Source organism: Bombus pascuorum, chromosome 6 (genome assembly GCF_905332965.1).
Source record: "Bombus pascuorum chromosome 6, iyBomPasc1.1, whole genome shotgun sequence".
NCBI classification, from domain to species: Eukaryota; Metazoa; Arthropoda; class Insecta; order Hymenoptera; family Apidae; genus Bombus; species Bombus pascuorum.
The window spans coordinates 12,116,394-12,143,021 of NC_083493.1; the positions used below are offsets into that span (position 1 = coordinate 12,116,394).

Here is a 26,628-nt window from a genome sequence, read left to right on the forward strand (position 1 = left end):
CAGATTGCGCAATTGCAATTAATTAAAGCGTGCCGCGTTGGAGAACCATTAAGACGAGCGATCATACCGTATTTCGTGGAGAAATAGATTCTATGGAATTTTGTTACGTCGACGTGTGTTTCACCGGACACGTTTCTAAAATTTCCTCGCTTCTCGAGCGTAGTTTAGCTTAGCTCGCTATAATTGAATGCAGATTTACACTCGGCTCGGAATTAACGTGCAAACTCGAGTAATTGTTTGCAGGCATTTGCTAAATGTTGTAGCAATATCGTTGAAATACATGATTAGAGCGGACACGTGATTTACAAGTGACAATATCCCAGTATGTTTTAGCTACAATACGTGAAATACGTAATATTTGTAGATATTAATAAAAATGGGAAACTAATCTAATTCGAATCTAAGTCAAACACAAAGTACGAGACCACAGTGACATAAGAGTATGATAACTATTGCTCAATATGCGTACCAAGTCTGTTCCATGTATATAGTCGCTGTTGATTCAGTTCAATTTCTACAGCTGAAATTATTTATACAATATGGGAAATTTGAATAATTTTTCTAGTGACACAATGGAAGAAATTTCAAGAATTAATTTTCAAACACGTATGAAATATTTTTGTTCTTGTTTTTATTATGAGTTAAAAATATGTTTTTAATATATCCTATTATTTCAGTAAACATCGAAAGTATTTAACTCTACAATAAGAAAGAAAGTAAACGAGATAATCATAGTAGCGATATTAAAATCACATTATACAGTGTTTACGTAATATCAAAACGTATCAGATGTAAACGAAATTTCAAGTGTCCGAAAAATAGCGAATTCTATGTGGACCTATTATATAAAGCTTATCTAATTATGTAAGCTTCTACTTGGTATGACAAAGATAAAAATACTCAAATAGCGTACATACAAAAGAATACATTCTTTGTAAAACAAACAGCTTCAAGAAAAATAACTGACCTTTACAAGAGGTCATGGTTATGAAGTAAAATATTTATTTATGTATTATTCAGCTGATCTATCCGGTCTTTGATCTGGACTTTATATAATCTTTTTTAATAATATGCCTGATGGTTTCGTGAATTCCTATTGGCTCGGTAAACCGTTCTGCAGACCGTGAAACAACATCGACTGTCATACAACGAAATCGTATAGCTTCTAACACGCTGCACGCCGAAAAGAGGGAAACATTGCCCCGAAACGAAATCATATTGCCTCGCTATACGATGACCTCGATTATAAACAAAACATTTTCGAAGCGAAGATCTCTCGAACGAATATCTACAAACTGTGTCTTATTCGTACTTTCGGCTTCAGCTTAATCCACAATGATCATATCATAATGATTTTTATTTCCCAAAACCTTCCAAAAGTTACACATCTGAACCTTACTCGAGAAATACCCGGATAAGGTATATATATTGTAGTACATGGACTGCAAAATGTTTGGTCTGGGTGTATTTTTTCGGGGATGCCTTAGGTCGCCAAAGCCAAAAAGGAAGATCATTTTTCACGAAAATGAACGATTTTAAAAATTCGACAGAGTAGGTCATACAGTCGATTAAGAGTACCAAATTCTAGAAAAGATACAGTCCATATATATATGATGAGAACATCACACATCAATAGGTCGACCGAAATTTTTTACACCTTATTTCCATGTAAAACGACTCCCATTTTCGACTTCAGCGATCTCAAAAGCAAAAATATCATTGTAACCAAATATTTTACAGTGCGGATACTATACTAGAGCTTAAATACTCTTTAAAATGGTGAAAAACGTATCCAAATTCGCCCGATGATTCTCGAGATTAACCGACCGAACTTGCAGGGAATTTCATTTTATACTATATACATACTATAGATTGTACGAATCAAAATATGAATATGTTAATATACGTGCACCGATGTATTAAATTAAAAGCTACCGAATAACACACGGATATATTAATTACACATGTAATAGAGACCTCTAATTAGAATCCATAAACTACCAATTTATTTATGCTACAGAATGAATGTAACTATACCCTATGGAAATTGGAGAGTTTACTCTTTAAAAATTCTTCAATTATTAATATTTACTTGCTATAAAAACCAGAACTATACGCTTTTTTATACCTGACACTTTTACCAACGTTCTTAAAACACGTAGTTATAAAAAATATATTTACAAGTGACAATATTCCAATATACTTGAAGCACGATACATGAAATACATAACACTTGTTAATATCGTTTTTCCAAACGATCTAATCTAATTTGATTCTAAGTTATAGACAAAATACGACACTGACAATGCACAATAGCATTGTAACAATTTGTAGCCTTTTATACGTTTGTCTAGCTGCTTTCAATCACAGATACATACATATTTAACGCCACTCACATGATTCATGATACGTGTTTCTAATATTCAATTACGCGGCGTGAAGTCACTGATTACGCCGCGGAACGCGCGCACATTACAAAGTACGGAATAATAATTCTCTTCTGGCCAACATCCGCTCGCCACAGCTCGCGTGTGGGACGCGTTACCGCGAGAATCGTTTCCGCGTTTCGGCCCGTTGCCAGTTATGCAAATGCAATTAGAGTAACGGACAGATGACAATCGAGTGCAGAAATTAATCAGATCTCGATTAATCGGATGACTTTTAGTCACCGATCGTATCAACTGAGAATAGTTCATGGACAATACTTCAATTATTGCGATTCAAAGGGTCATCTGAATAATCTTTTACCTCAAATTGGAAATATACTGTTATCATGAAGTGGAAGATTGGTAATGTTACATTAGTCAAAATGATTAATGCGTAATTTTTCGTAAAAATTTTGTAAATTTACAATGGTGTATTTCTAGTAGACTCCTTCTTATTCGCTTTAATGGGCCATATTTTCAAGCAGATGAGGGTAATTGAGGGGCTTGTGACAAAAACGGCTCTTGTCAAATTTTGTGACTTAGAGAATTTATTCTGTTACTGAGCAGTGGAACTCACAAAAGATAGTCCATATTTTATTCAATTATAATTACCTTGTTTTATACAAATTTTTGTCATGGGATCCACAACTTTAAGATTTATATGTTTAAATATGGTTCTTCTGCGACATAGTTATAAATACCTATTCGTCTTATAAGAATTATATAATAAATATAATTTGAAATAATATGATAAATATTTTGTTAAAAGAAAAATCGAAATATGTATTTCAAAAACTAGAAAAGCTAAAGTATGTTTTGTTCTCCTACAGAAACACGAACATAGACCAGTTTGTTTCAACGAGACAACAATTTAAAAATTAATTCGTTTGTCATTTCTCGTAAGAGGACAATACGTTTTAATACAATGAAAGAGTACATTTGTTGGATTTAATTTTAAATTATAAGTGCACTTAAATGTACTTTATACCATATCTAACTGACAAAAGTCAATACAAAACGAGTCTATTGTATACAGATAAAGAACTTACACTCCTCGTTACATTATACAGTATGCAAAATGCATACTTTAGCCATTGATAATTCTACTAATGATTACTTTACCTGGAATCGATAGCACATACAACAACAGTGCTGTAACCTCCTGATTACCACTTGCAATATTTAGGAAGAGAAACTATGGTTCGCATCAACCTTACACCCGGTCGCCGATTAAATCGTGTTTTCGGCCAATCCGAGGTCCGAGCCAAGTTTACGGTGAAGAATTTACATGCAGACAGGTCGTCAAAGGTATTTCGCTTATCGGAAGAAACTCGACGAATACACGAGAGGATCACCGAGATAGGAGAAAATTGAAGAAAGCTGGAAGCTGACATAAAGCTGGAAGAACGAAACGTCCGCAGAGGCTCTCCACTTACCGAAGCATTTCGACGGTGTAATCTATGATCTCGCGAAATCTAGACTGTCACGAGAATGGCGCATACAAAAGGAAAAGGCAGCTGTACTTTTCTGGCCTGGCCTGAAAAGCACGAGGAACAATGCCCCGTGAATCGCGGTGCGACAATGCACGCGTAGAATGCCCTGACTCTTTCCGTGTAACCGCGTGTGCTACGTGTGCTTGCTAGCATCCGGTCGCGAGCTGATCTGTTCAAATTCTAACTTTAAAGACGAGTATCCATTTAGAAGCTACGTGAGGAAAATATGATAATACGAATACACGATGATGATGACAGGATAAAATTACACACCGTTGCAGTTTCACGTAAGCAACGGGTAGATGTCGGCCTCGAGATAAAGCTACCACGAGTGGTGACAATCAACGAACAAATATTTGATTTTACCCGTCAAACATGACGGCGCGTACCAAGAAACGATACCACGAGCACGAGGCCTTTTGACACATTCGAAAGGTGAATACGATGCAAACACAAATTTGGAACCAGCCTTCCGATGTGTAAAAATCTTCACTTTCCCACTACAGAAAGGAAAACAAGGCGCCAGATGTGCTTCGATGCAAAGCCGTTAGAACAATGCTAAGTAAACGTAACAATACGACCAATTCTGTGCTTGCACAAACGAACGACATGAAACGTGTTCCTTTGAGCAAACGACGAACGTGTACGGGGATGGAGGAAAAGAAACGTTTGGGTTTTTTAAATGTGCAGTATGGTTTCTGTCATTGACCTAGGCCACGACTTATGAACACGCCTTGCGGCAGCATGCGTCACTCATCGAGTAGGACACGTGCGAAGTCTTTGAATAATCGCTAGGGTGGATTAAGAGTTATTCGTGCGATGTGTCATTGTGACCATAGGGCAATGAGCCAGAGACCACTGATTCACTTATCTCGCAAGATCTTGCGTTCAAACGTAAAATGCAAGATAGTTTACTTAGCTGCTTTCATTGGCAAATCTTGGTCACTTCGTTAAGCTTCATTTACAATGATTCGTTTAATATTCAGAACACTTGCAAATCCAAGTAAAACTTGTTAATTTTACTACTGCACTGCACAATCAGATTGAGAGAAACTCAGTGGTTAACACTTTTGCTGATATTAACGTATAGACTACATCATTTCGATCATTTAACAATACACAGTTGTTACGTCGAGTGACACTCTCCTCGACCGGACCACCTACCGCGGGCAGGCTGGCAACCAATGTCCGCACCTCATCACGGTGCGCCTTCAATAATCTCAAAGCCCCATCCTTATTGTTTACTATGGAAACGTTCGTTCTGACACGTAGGATGCTTTTGCGCCGTAAGGTTTAGTATGGATCGTGTTTCTAACCGTCGCCCGCGGTCCGCCAGTGTCATATACCAATAGTCTCATCTTCCTGACGAAACATTCAATGTATCGACGAGTGTATGGTTGCCACCTGGCCGCGAGTGCCAGTAACGTCGATTGAGGATTATTTAATTTCACAAAGAAGTCGGCTTACGTGATTATTGGCACGTGCAGTGGCGTGATCCTAGGGTAGTGGGGGTTGTCTCTCCGAAAGACAAAGAATCGGTCTAAGATCATCAGTCGCATTCGAAAACTCTATCTGTACGGTCGCATCTAAGTCATTCTCAACCGAACACTCTATCTGAACCGTCGCATTTACAAAGCTTCAGACGAATATTTATACTGCAAATATCGAGAATTGTTAGAAGTCGAGTCGAACCAATAACTGTATTTATCACGAAATAAGTTGTGACGTCTTTACAACCATTTACCTTGTTGTTGAAAATACATGTTATCTTAATCTGTTAAATTCATTGAACCACCCCTGTTATCCTAATCGAAACATGGGGAGCGACCATTTCGCGACGTCGATTACAAGAATCGTAGCGAGAATTTACGCCTCTCGCTGACGCGTTTCCGCGATCGGTCGTAACAGTTGTGTTGATGCAATTATCGCGTTTTTGTTTCCGTTTATGGAATAATTTAGAAAGCAATCGACAGTGTATTGGAACAAACGTTATTGCTTAATATAAAGACACATCACTAATGGAAAAGATACAGGATAATTCTAAAAAGGAAGTGGCTGTATTTTGAAATTTCATCTAGTTTGACTCATTTAAAGCGGAACGCTAGTTTCTAGTTAATCCCATCAAACGATTCGCCACGTTTACCGAACCATTTTCATGCTTTCTACAGTAAAAAAAAAATTTCGGGTCAATTGCTGAAGCACGTGTCCGGGTTGTGAAAGCCGCGGAAGCCATGTCGGAACCGCGTCGAAACGCGACAAAGGATCTCGCCTTGCTGCCGCCTTAAAAAGCACGATAATATCAAGGAAACAACAGAGTACGGACATATGGCCTTTGTTCCACCGTGAAACCAGTCCTCAATGCAACGTACAAAGAATTTCATCGTGAAATCGATTAGTCGGTAAATGGTCTTTGCCTGATTCGTGCCTCGTAACAATGTCACTGGTGTCACGGTGGTTCGCAGCACTAAATAGCTCGTGGAATTTTTATCATCGCGGTGAATTAAACGGCAGGACGCTCGTTTCGTGTACCGTTGTCTGTTCTGTACAATTTAACGGAATAATCCATAGGACCGGTTGAACGTTGCGAGATTGCAAACTCGCCGCGACGAATTCAAGCTGAAAGTTTCTCGACCAGTTTGCATAAAAACTTCCGCTCTGACAATAACGGTCGTTCGTATAATTATCCTAACTTCTTCCTCCATTTTCTATTGAACAGTTAATATATTATTACACAAGGAAATAGTTAGATTCTTCGAAAACATCGATCGTGTTTTCTAGCATGTGCTTCCATGAACTTTGCGTTACATTCAGCAATTTTCTAAAGAGAGAAGGAACGTACGTGTGTTTTACGTACGTGAAGCTAGAGAACAGTTGCAAAAACTAGCGAACGATCGATAGCACCATTACGAAGTTACCTTATAATAAACGTTCAGGGAACGTGAAATGTAACGTTTGTTTGCTACCTACGTTGCATTAATCATGCCCCTGCTACTTTTAGTGTCATTGGAGAAAATAATTGTGTCACACTGCGTGAATATGCAAATTGACATGATATGAAATTGGTATGAAATGATAACTAGGTCTCGTTATAGAACAGCTAAGCTAAAAAGAAACGGTAATTCATTTACAACGAAGGTTTGTTGTGTATCACATACCTAAATCAGATTGACCGTAGTCAGCAAGCATCGCCACGACCATTGCGAGCACTCACGAGCCTGCCTGGATGAACTGTTTCACACCAAACATCGTTTAAAATCGAACGAGACGACGAATATAACAATTGTAACTAATCGAAATATCTCGTCGAGAAGAAAGAGGAGACAAAAATCCCTTGACAGCAACTGATTGACCGAATAAGGTAACTAGGACAAATTGAATATTAAAGACGGATTGAACGTAAACGATGAATCATCTGCCTAGAATAACGTGTAGGCACATATTATCATAGAAACTCTACGTCCGACAATTTATTCGTTTTCCATTATCGACTCGAACAAATAATTCTCCAAAATAGCACGAACTCGTAGATCGCGATAACCTTAGGTCTTTGCAAACGATTCTTCTTTAAGAAACAAATAATGCCACGAGGTTAGAGATCCAGAAGCCGTGTCTCCTCTTTCCTTGTGGAATCGAACGAGTACCATACGCCGAAAAATAACGTCGAACATGTGCCGTACCAACTGACTACTTTCTCGATTGTCTCGCGTGTCTCGAGAATGCGAGAGCGGAAATTCCGTCGGCTCGCGTCCTTGACTTTCGCGTGGAAGACGCGTAACTGGTTCGTCCCGCTCGTCCAGGATCGCGATGAACGAGATTCGTTCTACGACTGCGTGAAGCTGAGTGCGGCGTCCACGATGAATCAACCCCCTTCCCTCATGTCGAGTCGATGCACCATGCTTCCCCCTTCCTCTCTTTCGCCTTCTTACCACCTCCACCCCCCATAACCGCTTCGCGGACCTGTACTTCGCCCCTTCACCTTCGCGATTCTTTCACTGTCTTCGTAAACGTACCAACGTGGTCGTTGCGTCGCGATGCCAGGCGTTCGACAAACCAACACAATCCTGTTCCAAGAACCACGAAAACATAAATATTTCCCGTATATTCGCCCGTGAATTCCTGTATATTCCCATGAATTCGCTCAGTTTTCTCGATGATAACGATCGAAGGTCACAAAATAAGTCTATTTAAAAATAGAATTGTCTTTCTATCGCCTGTAATTTCTTTATTTATAGATGTCCTATTCTTTTACTATATCGTTTCATATTTGTTTTAAACAAATTACGTTCCATTTACATTTTAAAAAAACTGAAATTCAACTAAAACTGATTTTTTTTTTGGATCTATGTATTGATTCCATAATTGTAAAAATGTCGACAGTGGCGAGGGAATCCGTTTAATAGATTAATCCACAAATTCCTTTAATGTTCTACTGCTCATTCACTTTTCCCCTCGCACGTCAAACACACGCATACGTATACATATATCTAGAGACGGAGGTAACTGAATTTCTGCCAGGATCAATGAACCGTTCGACTGTTTCGCCTCCGGCGAAATCATACGACGTATAGAACAGCTATCGATTCTCTAATAAACGAGAAACGTTTATAATTCTTCGATGGGCTACTAAAATTGCCAAAAGTCTAAGAATCTAATACTCGATCGAGTAGCACACAACGCAATAGAAACTTTAGATGTATTTATTCGTTATATTCCAATGCATTATCCTGAGTTTCTAATAAAGTAAATTAATTGTTGTGAGTTTCTTAAATCGTCCCTGCACTATTCGAAGGAAGCGTTAGCTCTCCAAACATTGGAAAGACTACGGAAAAAGCCAATTGAGATAATTCAAGGCAGAATATTACTGACGGAATTTCTGTTAGACCGAGTGCTATAGGATGACGAGGGAAGGATGCATGCAGAAGGTACGAAGGTTGCGTACCGTCTGCGGATGCAGGCAGCTCCTCTTTTTTCAGTCGAGCCCTGGGACATCGTGTGACGACACTAAACAGGCAACGTGCCAACGACTGAGTCAAGCAATGCGTCAAGAACGCGCGCAGGAAGCACCTAAAAGTTGGAGAATCGTGGCACCGTCCCTACGACACGCGACATCTGGACGGTTTTACGATTCCTAGGAATTTTGTATCGCCAGCCCTAACGAAATATATATCGTGCACGATATACATACATCGATTTTAAACAAAACGTCACGTTGTCGGAGAAAAATATTTGTACATTGAAGTTAAATATACTCGAATATAACGCGAATGCTTCTTCTATTCACATTCTGACTATCTACCGGCGAGACTATAATTATCGCATGCCTGAGGTTCGTAGGCTAACACGTTCAAATCGCCACTCTTATTCAGCTTTCCCTAAATATAACTTACGTAACGCGAACTAGCTTCAGTGACGCGTGATATCCAAACTTTCCGAAACGTAACAGTCACGCAGAATTTTGGCAAAAAATATGATTTCCTCAGTGATGCATTATTTAAACAACGTATAAACTAAAGTTTTTAGAAATATTTATTAATCCTTAAAATCCGTGATTTCCAGCTGAGCATGTTCCTATGACTCGAATTTATTCAACTTCCCGCTATTTTCACGTTCCACGTCAAAGTTACTACCAGTTTCAGAGTCGTTTTAAATCAATATTAGCTTAATCGACTAGATAATCGTGTGCACACTCATACGTGTAATCAATAAAGTGTAGGTTAAACAGAACTTGATTAACATCGTTGTAAATTTCCCAACATTCTTCTGAATCATCCTCTGCAAACAGAAATACATATTGCAATGATAAGACAAACTTTTACGAACCTTTCGCTTCAAGATCGTCTTGTGGAAGTAAGAATTCGTGTGGATGACGAATGATTGAGAATAGAGAGGACGTTTCTGCCAGAATAGCGATAGCAAGAGCGATACGATTCAGAGAAACACGAATAGACGGGCCCATGGTGGAAATTTGGCTGCACGTGGCAAGAATATATGTTGTACGTGTGAGGTCTCCAAGAGCACATATGATTGAGAAACAGATTCGTTGAAGAACTGAGAGAGAACCAAAGTTTAAGAGATCCTGGTCGTGTTAATCTTATTATTATTTTCTCAAAATTATTACATAATTCTATAAATTTTCATTGCTTTTCAACGAATGTGGAACATTAAATGTATATACATATTTTTTTTCGATTTAACCTATTGTATTAACTGCGAAGTTCAGTTTGAAAACTCCTTTACGGAGTGCGCAAGTAAAATCAAGCGATGACGAGTATACACATCGACCGCAGAGTAAATGCTCCTATCATAAATTTTAAGAAAGAAGTAAAGCAAAAAGAGGAAGGATTAAATTTTTATTGGATAAAATATTAATGAACCATTATTGAAAAAAGGTATTGTTATTAAGAACTTAAAAATTGCCAAAAAATAATAAAGTACGCAAAACAATTCGGGGAATAGCCGATGCATTGGTGAAAATAATCAACTCAATTTATAAAAAGCAGTACATTATAACCGAGCATAACCCGATAATAAAATAATCAAACTTTTTTAAGCAAATTTTGAGTTTTTATAGTAAATGGTAATTTTTTATTTTACACTACGAGTATACACGTCGAACGGAATCAACTAGTTAAAAAGGTACTCGTATCAAAACTCCCATCGAAGCTACGAAATTTGTACAAATTCCTATTTAATTATACATATTTTAATCTCTAAGTGAGCAGTAAATTAAATGACAGTCATTCTAGAGTTAAATTGTTATTATTTCCATCTTATTGTTATATGTATAGTTCCTATCTTATATTTAACTAGTGCGAAATCTGTCCGCAGTTCTGCGATCATACAATTTCGTTGCAAGGAGTAACGAACGAATACAGTGGGCCGATGACACAGAAATCGTCAAAATTAAGTTCGAGTTGAACAGACGCAACACGTGAAAACGTGGAGTATATGGGTTTCTCGAGAGACATCGAAATTTTCTCCGACGATTTCTCGTGGGGCCTAGCCATCAAGAGATCGCATCCACGCTGCATACCACATGATCCACGTGCGTTACCGTGGAAGGAAAGTTCCGGTTAGTCACGTACACTGTGTGACGCATGCGCCAATTTAAGCCGTAATAAATCGTACGAACAGCCAATTTGCTCGTTCTTCTATGCACCGAAGTCAGCGGTTCTTTCTACTTTCTGTAAAAATGACATCGATAATCATCTTATCTGGCCAGACAGATTGATATCGAATACATTTCGATCGCGAACACATCGAGCGAATCACGTCGTTAAATTTTTATCACGGTCGCGATGATACTCGAAGAACTGATACGATAGGCGAGATAAAAAAATCAATTTACGTAAACAGCGCCTCGATTAAGTGTATTAAACACCAAACTACAATTAATTGTCAATATAAATAAATGATAAATTAATAAATTATTAACAGTTATCTGGTTATACCAGGTCTATTATTATGGAACTCTGTATATAAGTTCTACAATAGAAGTACGGCTTGTAGCGTTGCTAAACACTACTCATGTTTATAAACATAGGAGCGGAGAAGAATTTATGGAATAAAATTTATGTCTACCGCAAAATACTGCATATATTTAAATAAAACGTATTCTGTTTACTTACGTACAGAAGGATCCTGACACGAGGATCCTTTGCGAAAACGTTCTTGACAATTTATTTCGAGAACGTCCAATTAATTTTGAAAACATTTAAGTAGAAGGCAAACGCGAGATTAAATTTTGCTAAATTAACGAAGCTCAAGACTTTCGAAATTACTCGAAAGGCAAGCTATCTATATGTAAACGAGGACGTATTGCTTCTTCTCCATAAAAATCGTTCGGTGACGAAGCAACTTTCCGAAGAGATTCGACATCGCAACAAAAGAGGTATACATTGTGGTGGATAAATTTGTCGCGACGATACTACTAAGTACGTGTCCATTGTAGGAAACAAACAAGTTAGTGGTACGAAAAATGCACGAAGAATGTATCAAATAGTAAAATATTATAGTACTGCGAATTACAAAGCGAATTATTAACTTAGCATAATTTAACGTAGACTAATATAACGACGCAACCGTGAGCAAAGATTGCGATGTTAAAACGTAACGCGGAGTGACGAAACGATGCGTAAAAAATCGAATTCGTTATTACTCGTTATCGACGCTTACAATTACAGTCTTAATTGCTACCGTGATTATCTCGTGAGTTTCGCTTTTTTCTCTCACCACACTGAGAGATCTTCGGAGAAACGTCTAGAGCAAAGCAGGAAATGCTGATCGAAAACTGTGTTCGGTCAACGATTACGTAACGGTGTTAAAATAATTAGTGCATATTACATAGCGCAGCGTTACACTCGTAATTAGTATGGTCATCTCGTATGGAGCAGCTAGAACGAAGCGCTGATTTAGATCAGTGCAATAATACCTTGTGTGTCTAAGGACTATAACATACGGTGTATTCGTTGGAAAACTCGAAGATATCATCGAAGATCGAACGCGGCAAAGTAAGTTATAGAACAAAGTCGTAAAGATCGCATTCGCACAGGACAACGAAGAGAGGGCACGATATTGATTCTACTAAAGCACGAAGAACGCGCGTGCAACTGCGCCACGTCTCCCCGGACTAGGTACTTATCAATAGAATGGGACGATTTATTAAACGGTCAGAGCTAGAGCCTCCCCTTCCTTTACCGATTCAGTGTCGGACAAATGCCGACTAATTTAAAACGTTCTGCATCGTTTCCTGTTTATAACATCCCTCACGTGGCCATGGCAAACCATCGAAACGTTACACGACACAAGGACACCGCGCGCTCTTCGTTCCCCGTTTGTCCTAAATATTACACGATATCTAGGCTAGGACGGTGAATGTCACGAAATTAACCATGAATTTCAAACAAAACATTGATCTTGTGTATCAAAGGAAGATAATACATAAGCGGAACAAAGATAAGGCTCGTCAATGGGCCTGAATGAAAAGCGTCTATTTACATGTCAGAACGAAAGGACGGATTATCAGCGATTCTGCTTAACAGTAACTGGCGCGTACTTTCGCGCGTACCAACCATTCGAACCACTAAAGTGGAACGAGACGAGGAGCATCATTTGCAGCACGCACGCTGTCGAGCCCTCGAAAGTCGATAATTTGCTCGTTTAAGGATGCGTACGATGTATACGAATCGGAGGGATAAAAAAAAATGAACGGAACCGAGAACGGGATTGAAATAGGGAGAAAAGTTATTTCAGCGGTTACTACATCGTGGCTTGATGTTGAAAACGCGGCTTCTGACCACGCCAAAACAATGATGTACCGTTACCGAACGCGGTTCTACGCCACCACGAATAAATAAATGCAACCTACTTGAGTATCCTCCGTCATCTGTTGCATCCTGTGACCGGCTCATAGCTTATTTATGTTAGAGAAAATATCGAAACACACAGGAAAATGAGGAAACGAATGCGTAGAGATCTGCTGACATTTCAAAGGCTGCCTGTGCGTACTCGACTCGCATGCGAACTGTACTAAATGTATATGTATAGAGGCAAATATTAATAGAAAATATAAAAGACGCTCGATATCGCGTTGTTTTTGCTATTGCCAGCACGTACCATGCGCACGGATGGGACGGCAAATAGAGCAGATCAGCGAAGAATATCTATCGAGGCTTCGTTTATTGACGCCGCATCACCGCGTGGAAAGTCACGTTCATATTATAATACGAGTACTCGTGCCTCACATAATACTCCTGACATTCATGCAACCGCTAACGGGGTCGGATGGTAATTTCGGATTATGATTTAATTGTGTATAATTCTGCATTCGTTACCGCTAATTAGGAAGAACAAATTTGATCAATCAGATCGCTGGACCGTGATTTAAACTTAGACGGTCTATTCGCTAATTAACTATTCCCTCGATTAGGTTATTGCAGGTCGTGGATGAATCGAATATTACAAGAAAGAATACATCGATGAGTACATTTTTGTTGATTTCCTGATCTTAATACCGCTATGTAAATATTTTAATACGGCATAATTGGAGATGGAAACAAGCTATTAGTCATATTTTAAAAATAGCTGATTAACATTATGGTGAGATATATTTTTAAAATTCTGATGAGTTGCAATTTTGGTAACACAATGTATAATATATTGAATTTTAAAAGTTCTCTGTGAAAAATAGGAACTTCTCCTGCAGTCTTCGATTAAAAAATTTAAAATATTTGTGTCACGACAAATTTAAAAATGGACAAAGTTAAATATTCCAATATCTTCCTCCAAGCCGGAAAAAGATAATTTACGTGGCGATTATTAACCAGGCTATTAGTAAAATTGAGAACGCTACCGACTCATAAACCCGACGACCTTATTTTCGAACTATTCGCTCGCGGTTCGTAGACCTTCCTACGCAATATACGAACATAAACGAATACCTGGTATCACGTGCAGACGAACACCGAGAACAATTTGGAAAACCTACGTTATTAGAGTAACTAACATTTGGTATCCAATAAAACCGGAAACATGTGCATTCGTAAACTAGCATTGAATGAACAACACCCGTTAAAATTCCCACCAAGAGTATGTACGTATCTAACGTCAGCTGACCGATACGATCTAACGATAGGATTTTAGATTTCATAAAGATACGTGTAAAACGGATAATTAAGATTGTTTCATATACAAATAGAATCTTAATTTGAATTCAAATATTTTCTTTCGAAACCCTAAGATTAACTGTCAGTATATCTCGATTTGAATATTGCATTATACATGGCCTCGTTAAGAAACTTAAAAAATACAAAAGAATAATGGCACCAAGCATATAATACATATTTCAAAAAATCAACAGTAAATACATAACCAGAGCACGCGTGACTCGCTAGGAAAATTGAAACGGCACACGAGTAAAATACTTAGCGAGAATATTGATCCGTTAGTCTGCATAAGATCGTTATCATTGCGATATTTCTGGAATATCGGTGGAACGAACAACGACAAAGGAGTAGCCGAATGGATTTAGCGGATATTAAACGGAAAAATATTGCGAGGAGGAACAAAGTCACGCAAGACCTAGGAGCGCCACATCTTAGAATTTACACCGAAATTAATTGCTCGTCGATATTCTTGGTCTTCACCAAGATGTACGCTAGAACTGATCCATATTAAAAGCGCAGCCAAGAAGAGACGTCCACAAGAAAATTCTAATAAAGACGCATGGGAACTGGTTCGACGGGCACCGAGGCACACGGGTGCAGGACTATCCGCATAATACTGCGACACATGTAACAGTTAATCGCATTATGTAGCAGAGACGAGCAGAAATCACGATTGATCACTGTGCGAGGCTAATCGCGCCGGTTGATCGTTCTACTGTATGATCCGTATACGATTTATGTTTGAAAATATCGTTCCCACGAAAAAAAGAAAGAATTACCCATTGAAGGATAGATATACGGATAGATCGATATACGGTGGAAGCCAATGGAATGCCGATAAACAATAATCACGTATCGAGAAAATGACTGGTTCGCTAATTTACATATACATACATTTACAAATGACAATATTAAACACGCACTAGTCTGATGAAACATACACTAGGCCGAAGAAACGAAGATTAGGAATCAAACGGTTATTGCTCTATATACAGTAGTAGATTGCTAAATTATAGAAAGATACACCACGTGTTGCTATACATAGTAATTTTCCCTGATATCAAAACAAAGCTAAGAACTATCTCAATGTGCGCGTAATTATCGCACTCTTATCAAAGTTGAAAACAAGAAAATGTGCAAATCAAACAGTATGTAAACGTCAGCGATACATCAAGTGTCACGTAACGGCAATCGATCATAGAGATATTTCTGTGAAAGAAAAATTTATAGTGACATCGTGCGTTTATTACTAGCCGACTACAAGCTAACCACGTTGCGCCTTCGAAACTATTGGAACGTTCGCTTCCCGTTGCCGATGTTCTCAAATACCGCGATTAAAAACCTAACCCATAGACGACACGCGCACGCTAGAGCATCGGTAGGTGTTATAGACGAATCAACCGGCAATAAATTCGCGGTAAGAGATAACGGTAATCTCGAGTGAGATTACTTCAACGACGGTGCGAATTGCAAGGTCGTCGGCGTATGACCTTAATGAGTAACAAGCATAGCGCTTAGGCGGACACACGAGAACGAGCACGGTATTCTGTCTGCTCGCACGTACTGAACACTGTACAAAGGGTATCGTGCAACCGAATGTGCACGTAGCCTGTCAAAAAGTGGCATGTTTAGCTCCGGTTGAACGTGACGTCGCGTTGACAGATACGTTCCTGTCAACGTAACCTAGGTTAACTATCCGTGAATAACGTGAATATTGCGAGAGACACGGGAAACAGACCCGATTCGTTAGTATATTCACGTCGATTTTCGCGATCATTCCTCCTGAACACCGTGCGTGCAGATGGCGTGATTTTTATCGCAACTACGGATCATATCGTCTGTCCGAGATCACCGACATGTTCGCCGTGTATCGAGCTTTTATTCTAAACGGTGATCACAAAAAATAAATCGAGCAACTGTAATAAATACCTCGCTTTTCGACGAGCTCCGAAATCTCCTCCTTGTTGTCGGCCATCTTAGCACCAGTCACTATTCACAATGCACGCTGGGTAAAAACAAACGAGCACCACCACGACACCGCGATTGGTGGTTCAGCGCCACCTGTACGCCGAATTAGAAGTCAGTCAACCGATGACGTTGGTCAGGAACGTATCACATCTAAGACAGTAGAGGTTCCGATATAGATCAGATAAAGTGCTCGTTCAAATAGAGAAGTAAAATATAATAAAATAATTAATCTGATAATTGATTGCAACTTGATTGCAGTAATACTAAATTTTCATCGTCATATTAATTTAAAAGTATTAAAAAACATTCATCGAGACACACGCGGAACTATCTACCTAAGAATGTGCCTACATTTTGATTGACACACTTTCAATAAGCCGTTACTGGCATAGATTACTATATAATACTTCTGCTAACTTATTTCCGTTATATTGGATCGTGGCGGTAGTCTTCGTTCAGTTCTTCACAGGTTTACACGTATTTTTGAATAAGTCTTCAACATGAGCAATAGCGACGTTGTAATAATATCGGCGGTCAGAACACCTATAGGTATAAATTTATTCCTTACAAGTTTGATGTAACGATTGAAAATAATAACATTTATTCTATACTATACTAATAACTCAGTTTAAATGTCATTATACATTGAAATTTTCAATTCGCAATAATTTTTGTTATACTTAATAAAAGCGTGTTTCATTAAAAAAGCACATCACCTACTACCTTCTTGCTATTTTAGTTATATTCTAACAAATTAAATATCTTTCCATTTAAAAATACATCATACATCTGCACATTCGTGAGAAAATTATTCATATCATTTTTCTTAAATAATATTGATCTAAAATGCAAAAGTTGTATACAAATCATAAGCATATTATTATGATAGTGTTAATTTCTATATTCTGTTTATTTTTATTCCTATGTCATTATTTTTATATTGCTTTTATTTCTATATTTTATTCTTATTGCCTCTATCATATAATATAAAATCATTAGAATTTTAATCAATTAATTTCTATTATAGATCTTATTATTTTATAAAATACTTCATTATATTTAGGATCGTTCTGTGGTTCTTTATCATCATTGAAAGCATCAGATCTAGGAAGTATAGTTATTAAAGAGAGTCTTGAAAGAGCTCATATTAAACCTATGGATGTTTCTGAAGTAATACTAGGACAGGTAATCTATAATTATAATTAACTTTCATGTTTATATACACTAATCATTTTAAATTATTCAATACATATTTTTTGTCAAACATTAATCAAATCCTAATTCCTAAATCTACAAAGAGACCTATGATAATATATAAGATAATGTATATATAAATCTTTTGATATATTAATAGCTGAACATAAACATAATAAAATTAATTATCTTAAAATATATGTGAGACTTCATTTTACAGGTATTGACTGCAGGTCAAGGACAAAATCCAGCAAGACAAGCAGCAATAAAAGCTGGTCTTCCTATATCTGTACCTGCTTATGTACTTAATATGCTATGTGGTTCAGGTTTAAAGTAAATGCAGTTTTGTAATTCAAACCTTATTTAGTTATACATCATGCATGTTATTACTTCATGACCACAATTTTGTTAAAAAATCTGATCTTCTCTTAGTCATGTTACATCATGTATGTCATTACTTTATATAATGTTGTCATAGTGAAAGGAGTATTTTAATAAAGTTCATCTAATTTTTAAGTTATTCCATATGTTGCAATATGTCCAATTGTAATATGTTCTGAATAAATGTTACAAAAAACATGTTTTTAGGGCAATCTCGAATGGTTACTTATCTATAAAAGCTGGAGAGAACCAAATAGTTGTAGCTGGTGGTCAAGAAAGTATGAGTCAATCTTGTCATGTATTACACCTTAGAAAAGGTGTAAAACTTGGAGATTGTAATTTGAAAGACACTTTATTAATCGATGGCTTGACGGATGCATTTCATGGAATTCACATGGGAGTAACAGGTATAGATTGTAATTGATACACCTCTATCATATAAAAATTATTGTATTACGATTGTATAATTTCGTGAATATATATATGTACAGCTGAAAATGTTTCTAAAGACTACAATGTAAGTAGAGAAGAACAGGATGAGTATGCAGCTAAATCTCAACAGAAGGTAGAAGCTGCAATTACTGCAGGCTATTTTTCCAAGGAAATCATTCCTATAACTGTACCTACTACAAAAGAACCTATTATTGTGGATAAAGATGAATATCCTAAATTTGGAACAACTGTAGAAAGTCTTCAAAAATTAAAACCTACTTTTTTGGAAGTATGACTAATTACATATTTTTTTCATAAATTGAAATACTTCATCATATAATAATTATACATTGTTAGGCTAAAGGTACCGTTACAGCTGGTAATGCTTCTGGCATCAATGATGGAGCAGCAGCAGTAGTTCTTATGTCTGCGGATATTGCTATACAAAAAGGACTTTCCCCATTAGCTAAAATTGTTGCAGTAGCTGAAGCTGGAGTGGAACCAAGTATTATGGGCATAGGTCCTGTGCCAGCAGTTGAGTTAGTGGTTAGTAGATACAGTTTAGTTACGATATGTAAATTCATGTAATGAAGGAGGTGAATATTTTAGTTACAAAAAGCAAAGTGGACAAAAGAAGAAGTAGATTTATATGAATTAAATGAAGCTTTTGCAGCGCAAGCAATAGCTTGCGTAAAAGCTCTTGGTTTAAATCCTAACAAAGTTAATATAGACGGCGGAGCTATCGCTTTAGGGCATCCTATTGGTGCATCTGGTATGATAGCAAAATTAGAATAATCGAAAATATTATATTCTTGTAGTATTCTTGTTAATCTATGTTCTGTTATAGGTGCTAGAGTATTAGTAACTCTATTGCATTCCTTAGAAAGAATTGGTGGAAACAAAGGTGTTGCAGCTTTATGTATTGGTGGAGGAATGGGAATAGCAATTGCTGTTCAAAGAAAATAACAAATACTTTATCCAAATAGGTATTGCATTTCATTAATACTTAAGCATTATTATTTTGCAACAAAATACTATGTGGGTGCGTCACATAAGACTTTTAGTATTTTCTTGGATTATTATGATGAAATACTGCTTTTATTAGACATTTATTAAATCATTAAAGGTTTGTATATTATTACAAAAAATATTAATTAATATTATTCTAAAAAATGTACAAGGCCATAATAGAAAGTTGAGAACATTCTTCTATAATACTATTTATTTTGTATCATTATAATAAGGTGTTGACTAATATAATTAGATAAATTTACTTTGTCTATATTTACTTATATATCAGTTATTGGCAACTGTATTTACAATTTATACAAAACAATCATTTTTATGCTGAACTTGTACACTATAGTATGCAATGTAGGTTTATATAGAAGTTATTTTCGTAAATGGAAAATTTAATTGTTAATAAAAATATAACATTATCAATTTATTAATTAGTTTTATTTTTATTCAATCTCTGCTCTGCCTTTTTTCTATCTTCTAAAATTTTCTCCACTGCTGCTAGCCCTTCTCGTTGTTTTTGTTCAGTATGTTTTGATTTAAATGTACGTTTAGTACGTGTTAGGTCCCTCTTATGCATTAGCAAATGTTGCAATTGTTCCTTGATAGCTGGTATAATACGTATCTTGAATTAAGAATATATTATAAATATGATACTAATATGTTATAGCATGCAAGTTAACATAAAACTACAAAACTTCTGTTTGGGGGTTAATAAATTGGAGATAAATTTATGAATTTAAAACGTAGATATACTAAGCGGTACTGCAGGATAATATCCATCATATTTCTTTCCATCTTTATAAAAACATAAGTAAGATTCTTCTAATGGCTGTTGAGCTATTAAATCTATATCAGGTATGCAAAGTTTTGAGTATTTTTTTATAACATGTCCCCATAATGAGTCCATATTAATGTTAGGATCTTTTAAACAAAAATAAGAGCCCCAAAATGTTGAATTTAATACTTTTTCATCAGGATGTGATAAGTTTTGATGAACCATTCCCTCAGACATTTGTTCCTCAATTACAGCTACTGTATCACATTGTACATATGAATTTGGTACATAAATATCTTGCAAAAGATTATCACCAATATATACATAACGAGGATTTTGCTTTCCAGATAAATTTTCAAGGAATTCAGTAAGTCCTTTCCAATTACCTTGGCTATATATACCACCTTGTTTTAAATCTTTACTTTCTATGATATTATTACCTTCTTCATTATTTACAATATCAAGAAAAGGGCGTTTTTCAATGAAAAAAGCAGGTTTCTTTGCATAACAAATTACAATATCAAATAGAGATTTCCAGTCTTCTCCAAGAGCATAAGTAGCATTAAAATCAACAAAATCAACATTTGATCCAGTGACAAGGAAAGTAATACGATGTCTTTTTAATTCTTGAAGCCAAGTTATAGTTCTTGCAGTACATTTATACATATATTTATGAGGATTCTTTCTGAGGCTAGGAAAAAAGTATCCTCTGTTCATTTTAAGATGATCTCTGTTAAACATTTCAATCAATCCATCCAACATATTAGGCCAAACATTATATGCATTCAAAGGTCCTCCTTGTTCTTCGTCAAGTGTATCTATTAATCTTGCAAAAATAAGAGATGATGAAACATCAAAATAATCTAATAAACTTCTCATTTTCATTGATAAAGGACCGTTCCATGTGGATAACATGTCATTACAAAAAGCATCTGTAGTCTCCCATCTCTGCCCAGGGTATATCTTTTTGATTTCTTCAATACTTAATAGATTACTTCCATGACATGCTCTTTGAATTACACCATCAGCATTTATTCTAAGTATATTTCCTCTTTCAAAATCTAAGAATAATCCTTTTTGCATAAAATCTAAATCTTTATCTTCTAATGGCTTTAACAAATATTTAGGGTTGTACCCCTTTTCTGTAACTAAATAATTGGCTAAAGTTTCATATATCAAGTGTACCATGTTTGTCACATTATAACGTAAAAGTGTATTGTCTAAATCAAATCCAATACAGTCATAATCAAGGAACTTAAATGCACTCATGTTGACTTGTGTTGATGGAGTAATTGAGGCTGTTGTAGAGTAATATTTCAAATTTATATGAGTCCGAAAATGTGTGAAAAATTTTAATTTGTCACCAGTGTTATACCACAAAATACTTTGCACTTGTGAATAAGATGCTAATGATTTGTAAAGCAAATGCCAAGATTTTATCATTTCTCTTATTTATTTGTATGTATATGTTCATATATAACTAAAGCACTTAACACATACTACATACACAACACATACTACATACACAACACGTGTCCATTTTTATTAGTAAAGGAACAATGTTTACACAAAGATAAAATCATTCTAAATTTATACTTTAACTTTCAGTTATCTGATATATGAGCAACCTATGACTTCAAAAATACCTAGACAACACAATAATAATATGCATAAACGCAACAACAAAATGATACCTATTTTTTGCAATACTTATCCCGTAAGACATTTTATGTAAAACTTTCATACAATAATAAGTTTAATGAATTTAACAGAGCACATTTTAAATAATATATAACGTACAATATACATTCGATAATTGCAATAAAATAAAGTTGACTCGTATTTATTTATAATATCATTATCAAAAATTAAATATCATGTATTATAATTAAACTAAAATATTACAGTAGGACTTATATTTTAAAATTACTTACTTTTGGTGGAATATGAACGAAACGGATATTTCTTGCTTGCACAAAGAACATGTCGTAACTGTACGAGTCTCCCCTAGGGTCTGTGAAGATGCAATCTCTCATTACAATATTCATGTAACTGCAAAAAAGCAAAAAATTTAAATAGTCCTAGGTCAATAATGATAGCATATAAAGGAAAATTACTCACGCATCTGTGTGTTCTACAATACCATAAACTGATGCTTCATTTCGAAGATCTATTGTCGTACGTTCATTTTGGACTGCTTTTAATAAAATGGCTAAGGTATTAAAATAGAAATACCGTTCTTCTTTTGAATCAGGAGCCATAATGCCATACAAGTTCAAGCATAATAATATCAATCTGATAATATACGCCGGCAGATATTTAGTAGAGTATGTGTTACCAGAAATATTTATACGTGTTACAAGTGTAGCCAACTCTATAAATATACCCAAAAGAAACTATGCCTTTTGAACACAGTTAACGAAAGAACGATTAAATAGTCCAGAAATCATTTAAATTTCAATATATATTGTTCCAAACGAATACATAATGCAGTAGATAAGTGCATGAGTAACTTGCTACATACTTTGTAAACTTTATATATATACACATATGTAGGTAGACATATAGTATCGTAATTAATATGTATAGTATCGTAATGGATATGTGACGTGAGTCAGTAATATAGATGGGTTTAATTATTTATCTTAAAAACAAGCTTTTCTTACAAATGATCCATCATGTATTCTTCTATGACCATTAGAACACTGATCAGGTAGTAATACTGAGTTTATCTCGTGTGCAACTCCAGCTTTATTCAAAATGTCGCTCTTTACAAGAGTGGCATCATTTACCTGGAGTAAAAAATTATAATTTGTAAGGTGCTCATTTTATTATTTTTATTAAATCACTAAAAACCTATGTCCTTACCAAAATTCTGTTATTTTTTCTCATAATATTTATCGGGTTTCCTTTAGTTCTGACGGTATATTGTAAATCTGGCATGAAGCTTTCAGCAAGTAACATATTATCCACGATATGATTTTGTAGTGTCTGAAAGTAAACAACGAAAAACATTTTTAATTGAATCAATCAATTTGTTCATAAAAATAGTATTACCTTTGTTAGATAGTTCCTGTCTTCCAATAATTTTTGAAGTTTGGCATTTCCTAGTTGTTTAAATGCTTTATCCGAAGGAACGAAATATGTACATGAAGAATTCGCGCGCTTAAATTGGTCATACATTTGTGGTTGTATGCCTTTAATTCTTTCCATAGCGTCTAACCAAATACTGTAACAATTTTCCATTTATATTTCTCAGAGTCTTGAAATTTTCGTGTACAGGAAAAGAGTTACCTGAAATTGCCTTCTTTTCTCAAAATATAATCTAAAGATTCTTCTGCAGGATGTAAAATGTGACTTATAACGTGTAAAACGCCATTGCTACATTCTCTATCAGCTTTCATAATTAATGCGTTTTCTATTCCAAAATTACCACGATAAACTTGGAAGCGTAATGGAACTCCTATTTCAAGCGTTCTAGCGATCTATAATGGATTATAATCTTTAAAAATTATTGAGGAATATATTGAAATATTCAATTTTGCACTTAACTTACTTGATTGCTACTAATTTCATCGGTGAAGTACGTTCCCGTAACTATATGATTAAGAACAAAGTTCCGAGCACTCTTTTGATTTCTTTGCAATTCTACAAGTTTCTGATTTGATAGAGCTATAAAAGAGCATCTTATATTAAGAAACAAAATACATTTGTCTAATTTTGTCAAGAATAGAGATCGAATATACATACAATACATTGCTGTCTCAGAGGGAGCAAACATTGTGAAGTGTTTCAAATGTCTCAAACTTTCTTCCAATTCAGCTGTTTTAATTATTTCTAAAAATTTAAATAATCCTTCCTCCTTGATCACATCCAAGATAGTTTTAGCTGCAATGTGTTATATTCATAATGAAGGATTCTTAGAAGATCTTAAATGCCATTCAAGTAAGAATTATTTACCTCGATCCGGAAGTAACACACGATCAACAACGTAAAGTAATCCATTTTTTCCATGATACATTTCATTCCTTATATTTGCATTATCTACTATGGGTCCATATGGACCGCAATTTAATTTTAGTTCTTGTCTTTGCATCGTGCTTGCATGATATTCCGAAATTATATTTGGCACGCATACAGGATGAGTTACGATATGATGAGCAATTAATGCTAAACCAAACAATATATTATATAGAAGAGAAAACTTACATAAATGTATTCGGCACAATTCAATTACCATTTAATGCTGTCGGGTTTTCCAACATATCGGTCAATTGTCTTTTAGGAATATGATGAAAAGCTTGATCCGTGGGTGCAAAAATAGTACAGGGTATTTCACTGAACCTAATTCTATTTCCTAACTCGCTATTTTTAAGGGCTTTTGTAAATATTTCGAATCTACCGTCCCTGGAAGCGAGCTCAATTATATCTGAATTTTGTGCCAAAGCAAGATCCAAAACTCCATCGATAACATGCACAACTCCATTAGTGGCAACTTGATCCTTGCGAATAATTCGATGACAATTCACTGTTTCCATCTGTGAAGATGAAAGCGTTTATTGAACAATTGTGCATATATAAGCTATTACGATTCAACATGTTACTTACTCCGCTAGAAAATTTGTTGATTCTTAAAACGTTTCCTTGTAATCGCGATGGAATTAAAAGATTTGCTTGCCATTGATTTGATAATACGCGTCTGTCTATTATATGATTCGCGATTAAATTTACATATCTGTTACCGTCGTATTCTTGGTGAATACCTTTTACTTTTAAGTAGTGCTGAAAAGGATAATGATTAAAACATATTAGATGATATATTAGACGATTACACATCGCATATTTTTGTTAAACATACATCAAAAGCATCGTCGGATGGTACGAATAATGTTAAGGGTGGTCCATTGATCAATTCTTCCGCGATGGATGAACTTTCGATTAATTTTGCAAATTTCGTAGCACCCACTCGTCGTGTTGTTTCTATGAGATTTATTAATGGTTTTACTGAAAGGAATAATAGAAGTATAATTGAGTTTGGAAACGAATATAAGACTAAGATAATATGTAATTGCATCTATTACCTCCTGTGCATCCAAGATACCCAGGAACTCTATAATATCCTGTGCAGCATTCGTATCTTACGAATCTGCGAAGCGAACGAAAGCATTGAAGTATTCAAATATGTATCATATCTAAAATGTATAATTATACTTACGTAGGCTTGCCACAAATTTTTCGAGGATTCCACTGTTTGCTTTCAGTGTAATAAGCATAGCTTATGTCATCGTTTACTTCTACGGCGCATACGTTAGGTCTACAGAAATTAGAAATATAAAACTAGTTTCATAAACATTTACTACTAATGTAAATTAAAAAATACATATATATACAATTATGCAAGTATTACCCTTGTCTTTGCGAATTGTCAACCTTCCACCAAGAATTTCCTTGATACGCATAAACTATATTAAATACCGTTAATGGTATGAATATTTTCGTTATAATTTCACTGAACATGTCTTCACTATGATGAAAATATTTGCACGATAAAATGAAAAGACTCGCGGCACAAGCGTAACTTGCTTGGTCGAACAGAACATCTGAGAATGACTCGGTTCGAAATGCTTCGTATTTTAAGGGCTATGTTCTTCCATCCCATCTGGGAAATATATCTGTTAAAATGGATGTCGATGTTATCTACGTGAATTAATATTGAGAAATCTAGTACACGTTACGCTTCTCAATTTTTAGGAATCATTTGTATCGGGTAGATGAATTTTGCATATGTTAAGACTTACATAGCAACGTATTGCACATTAATATGCAATTTTATCAGAATATATATTTTAAATGATGGATACGACTGACCTTGAAATGCCTTCGACATTCATATTTATCAATATTTGTATAACACTATCTTCAACGGCGAAATTCACTCCTACGAAATACACCTTTTTTATATTTACGATTTCTTGTTACGAATGTGTAGCAAAATATTAAACAGTCCCTCGAGGTGACAGATAACTTACTCTTATATTGTACATCTGCTCTATGAACTGCTAGTGTTATGAACTATTAGTCTGTATATAGTCACTCATAGCCATCATTGCAAGAGAAATTGGGTTACCTTACAACGGATATATAAAGGGGCCCTATAAATTGGCCCATATCCTACATACTTTCAAAATAATTCGTTATGTACGTTCCAATTCGAATTTAGTAATCGCAGTAAAATACATCAAATTCCAATTAATTTCCAATTTCATATTGCATTT

The 26,628-nt window shown here is 35.6% G+C and overlaps 6 protein-coding genes across 12 annotated transcripts in view; 2 read left to right on the forward strand and 4 right to left on the reverse strand.

Annotated features, from left to right (window-relative positions):
• The window catches only part of LOC132908360 (ensconsin), a 202,878-nt gene extending 186,207 nt beyond the window's left edge, over positions 1–16,671 (reverse strand). For 3 of the 7 annotated variants that reach the window (XM_060962334.1, XM_060962329.1, XM_060962323.1), the window contains exon 1: positions 16,513–16,671. In XM_060962334.1, the coding sequence (XP_060818317.1) occupies positions 16,513–16,558 (46 nt within the window). In that variant the 5' untranslated portion in view covers positions 16,559–16,671. Of the gene's footprint in view, positions 1–7,074; positions 7,149–12,350; positions 12,357–16,512 lie in introns of those variants that run through there. The other 4 variants (XM_060962331.1, XM_060962325.1, XM_060962337.1 and 1 more) reach the window with 3 other exon arrangements.
• LOC132908395 (uncharacterized) overlaps positions 1–26,628 on the forward strand; it is an 82,702-nt gene that overhangs the window by 49,394 nt on the left and 6,680 nt on the right. The window lies entirely within an intron of this gene.
• LOC132908383 (acetyl-CoA acetyltransferase, cytosolic) lies at positions 16,960–20,009 on the forward strand. Its single transcript, XM_060962369.1, has 8 exons — positions 16,960–17,100; positions 17,615–17,736; positions 17,966–18,078; positions 18,334–18,533; positions 18,618–18,847; positions 18,916–19,104; positions 19,168–19,330; positions 19,406–20,009. Exons 1-8 carry the CDS (start codon positions 17,052–17,054, stop codon positions 19,522–19,524), a joined length of 1,185 nt encoding a protein of 394 aa, XP_060818352.1. The 5' UTR covers positions 16,960–17,051; the 3' UTR covers positions 19,525–20,009.
• LOC132908393 (U7 snRNA-associated Sm-like protein LSm10) lies at positions 19,765–22,730 on the reverse strand. The gene is made up of 3 exons (XM_060962383.1): positions 22,475–22,730; positions 22,288–22,405; positions 19,765–20,200 (listed from the first exon to the last, which is right to left on the reverse strand). The coding sequence occupies exons 1-3, from the start codon at positions 22,612–22,614 to the stop codon at positions 20,006–20,008; spliced, it is 453 nt and encodes a 150-aa protein (XP_060818366.1). The 5' UTR covers positions 22,615–22,730; the 3' UTR covers positions 19,765–20,005.
• LOC132908377 (5'-nucleotidase domain-containing protein 1) lies at positions 20,198–21,865 on the reverse strand. Its single transcript, XM_060962361.1, has one exon. The coding sequence runs from the start codon at positions 21,794–21,796 to the stop codon at positions 20,315–20,317; it is 1,482 nt and encodes a 493-aa protein (XP_060818344.1). The 5' UTR covers positions 21,797–21,865; the 3' UTR covers positions 20,198–20,314.
• LOC132908368 (transforming growth factor-beta-induced protein ig-h3-like) lies at positions 22,800–26,398 on the reverse strand. The gene is made up of 14 exons (XM_060962348.1): positions 26,222–26,398; positions 25,761–26,025; positions 25,569–25,667; positions 25,435–25,499; positions 25,212–25,357; positions 24,962–25,135; positions 24,591–24,891; positions 24,314–24,523; positions 24,104–24,241; positions 23,910–24,025; positions 23,648–23,838; positions 23,411–23,582; positions 23,222–23,344; positions 22,800–23,145 (listed from the first exon to the last, which is right to left on the reverse strand). Exons 2-14 carry the CDS (start codon positions 25,868–25,870, stop codon positions 22,999–23,001), a joined length of 1,992 nt encoding a protein of 663 aa, XP_060818331.1. The 5' UTR covers positions 25,871–26,025; positions 26,222–26,398; the 3' UTR covers positions 22,800–22,998.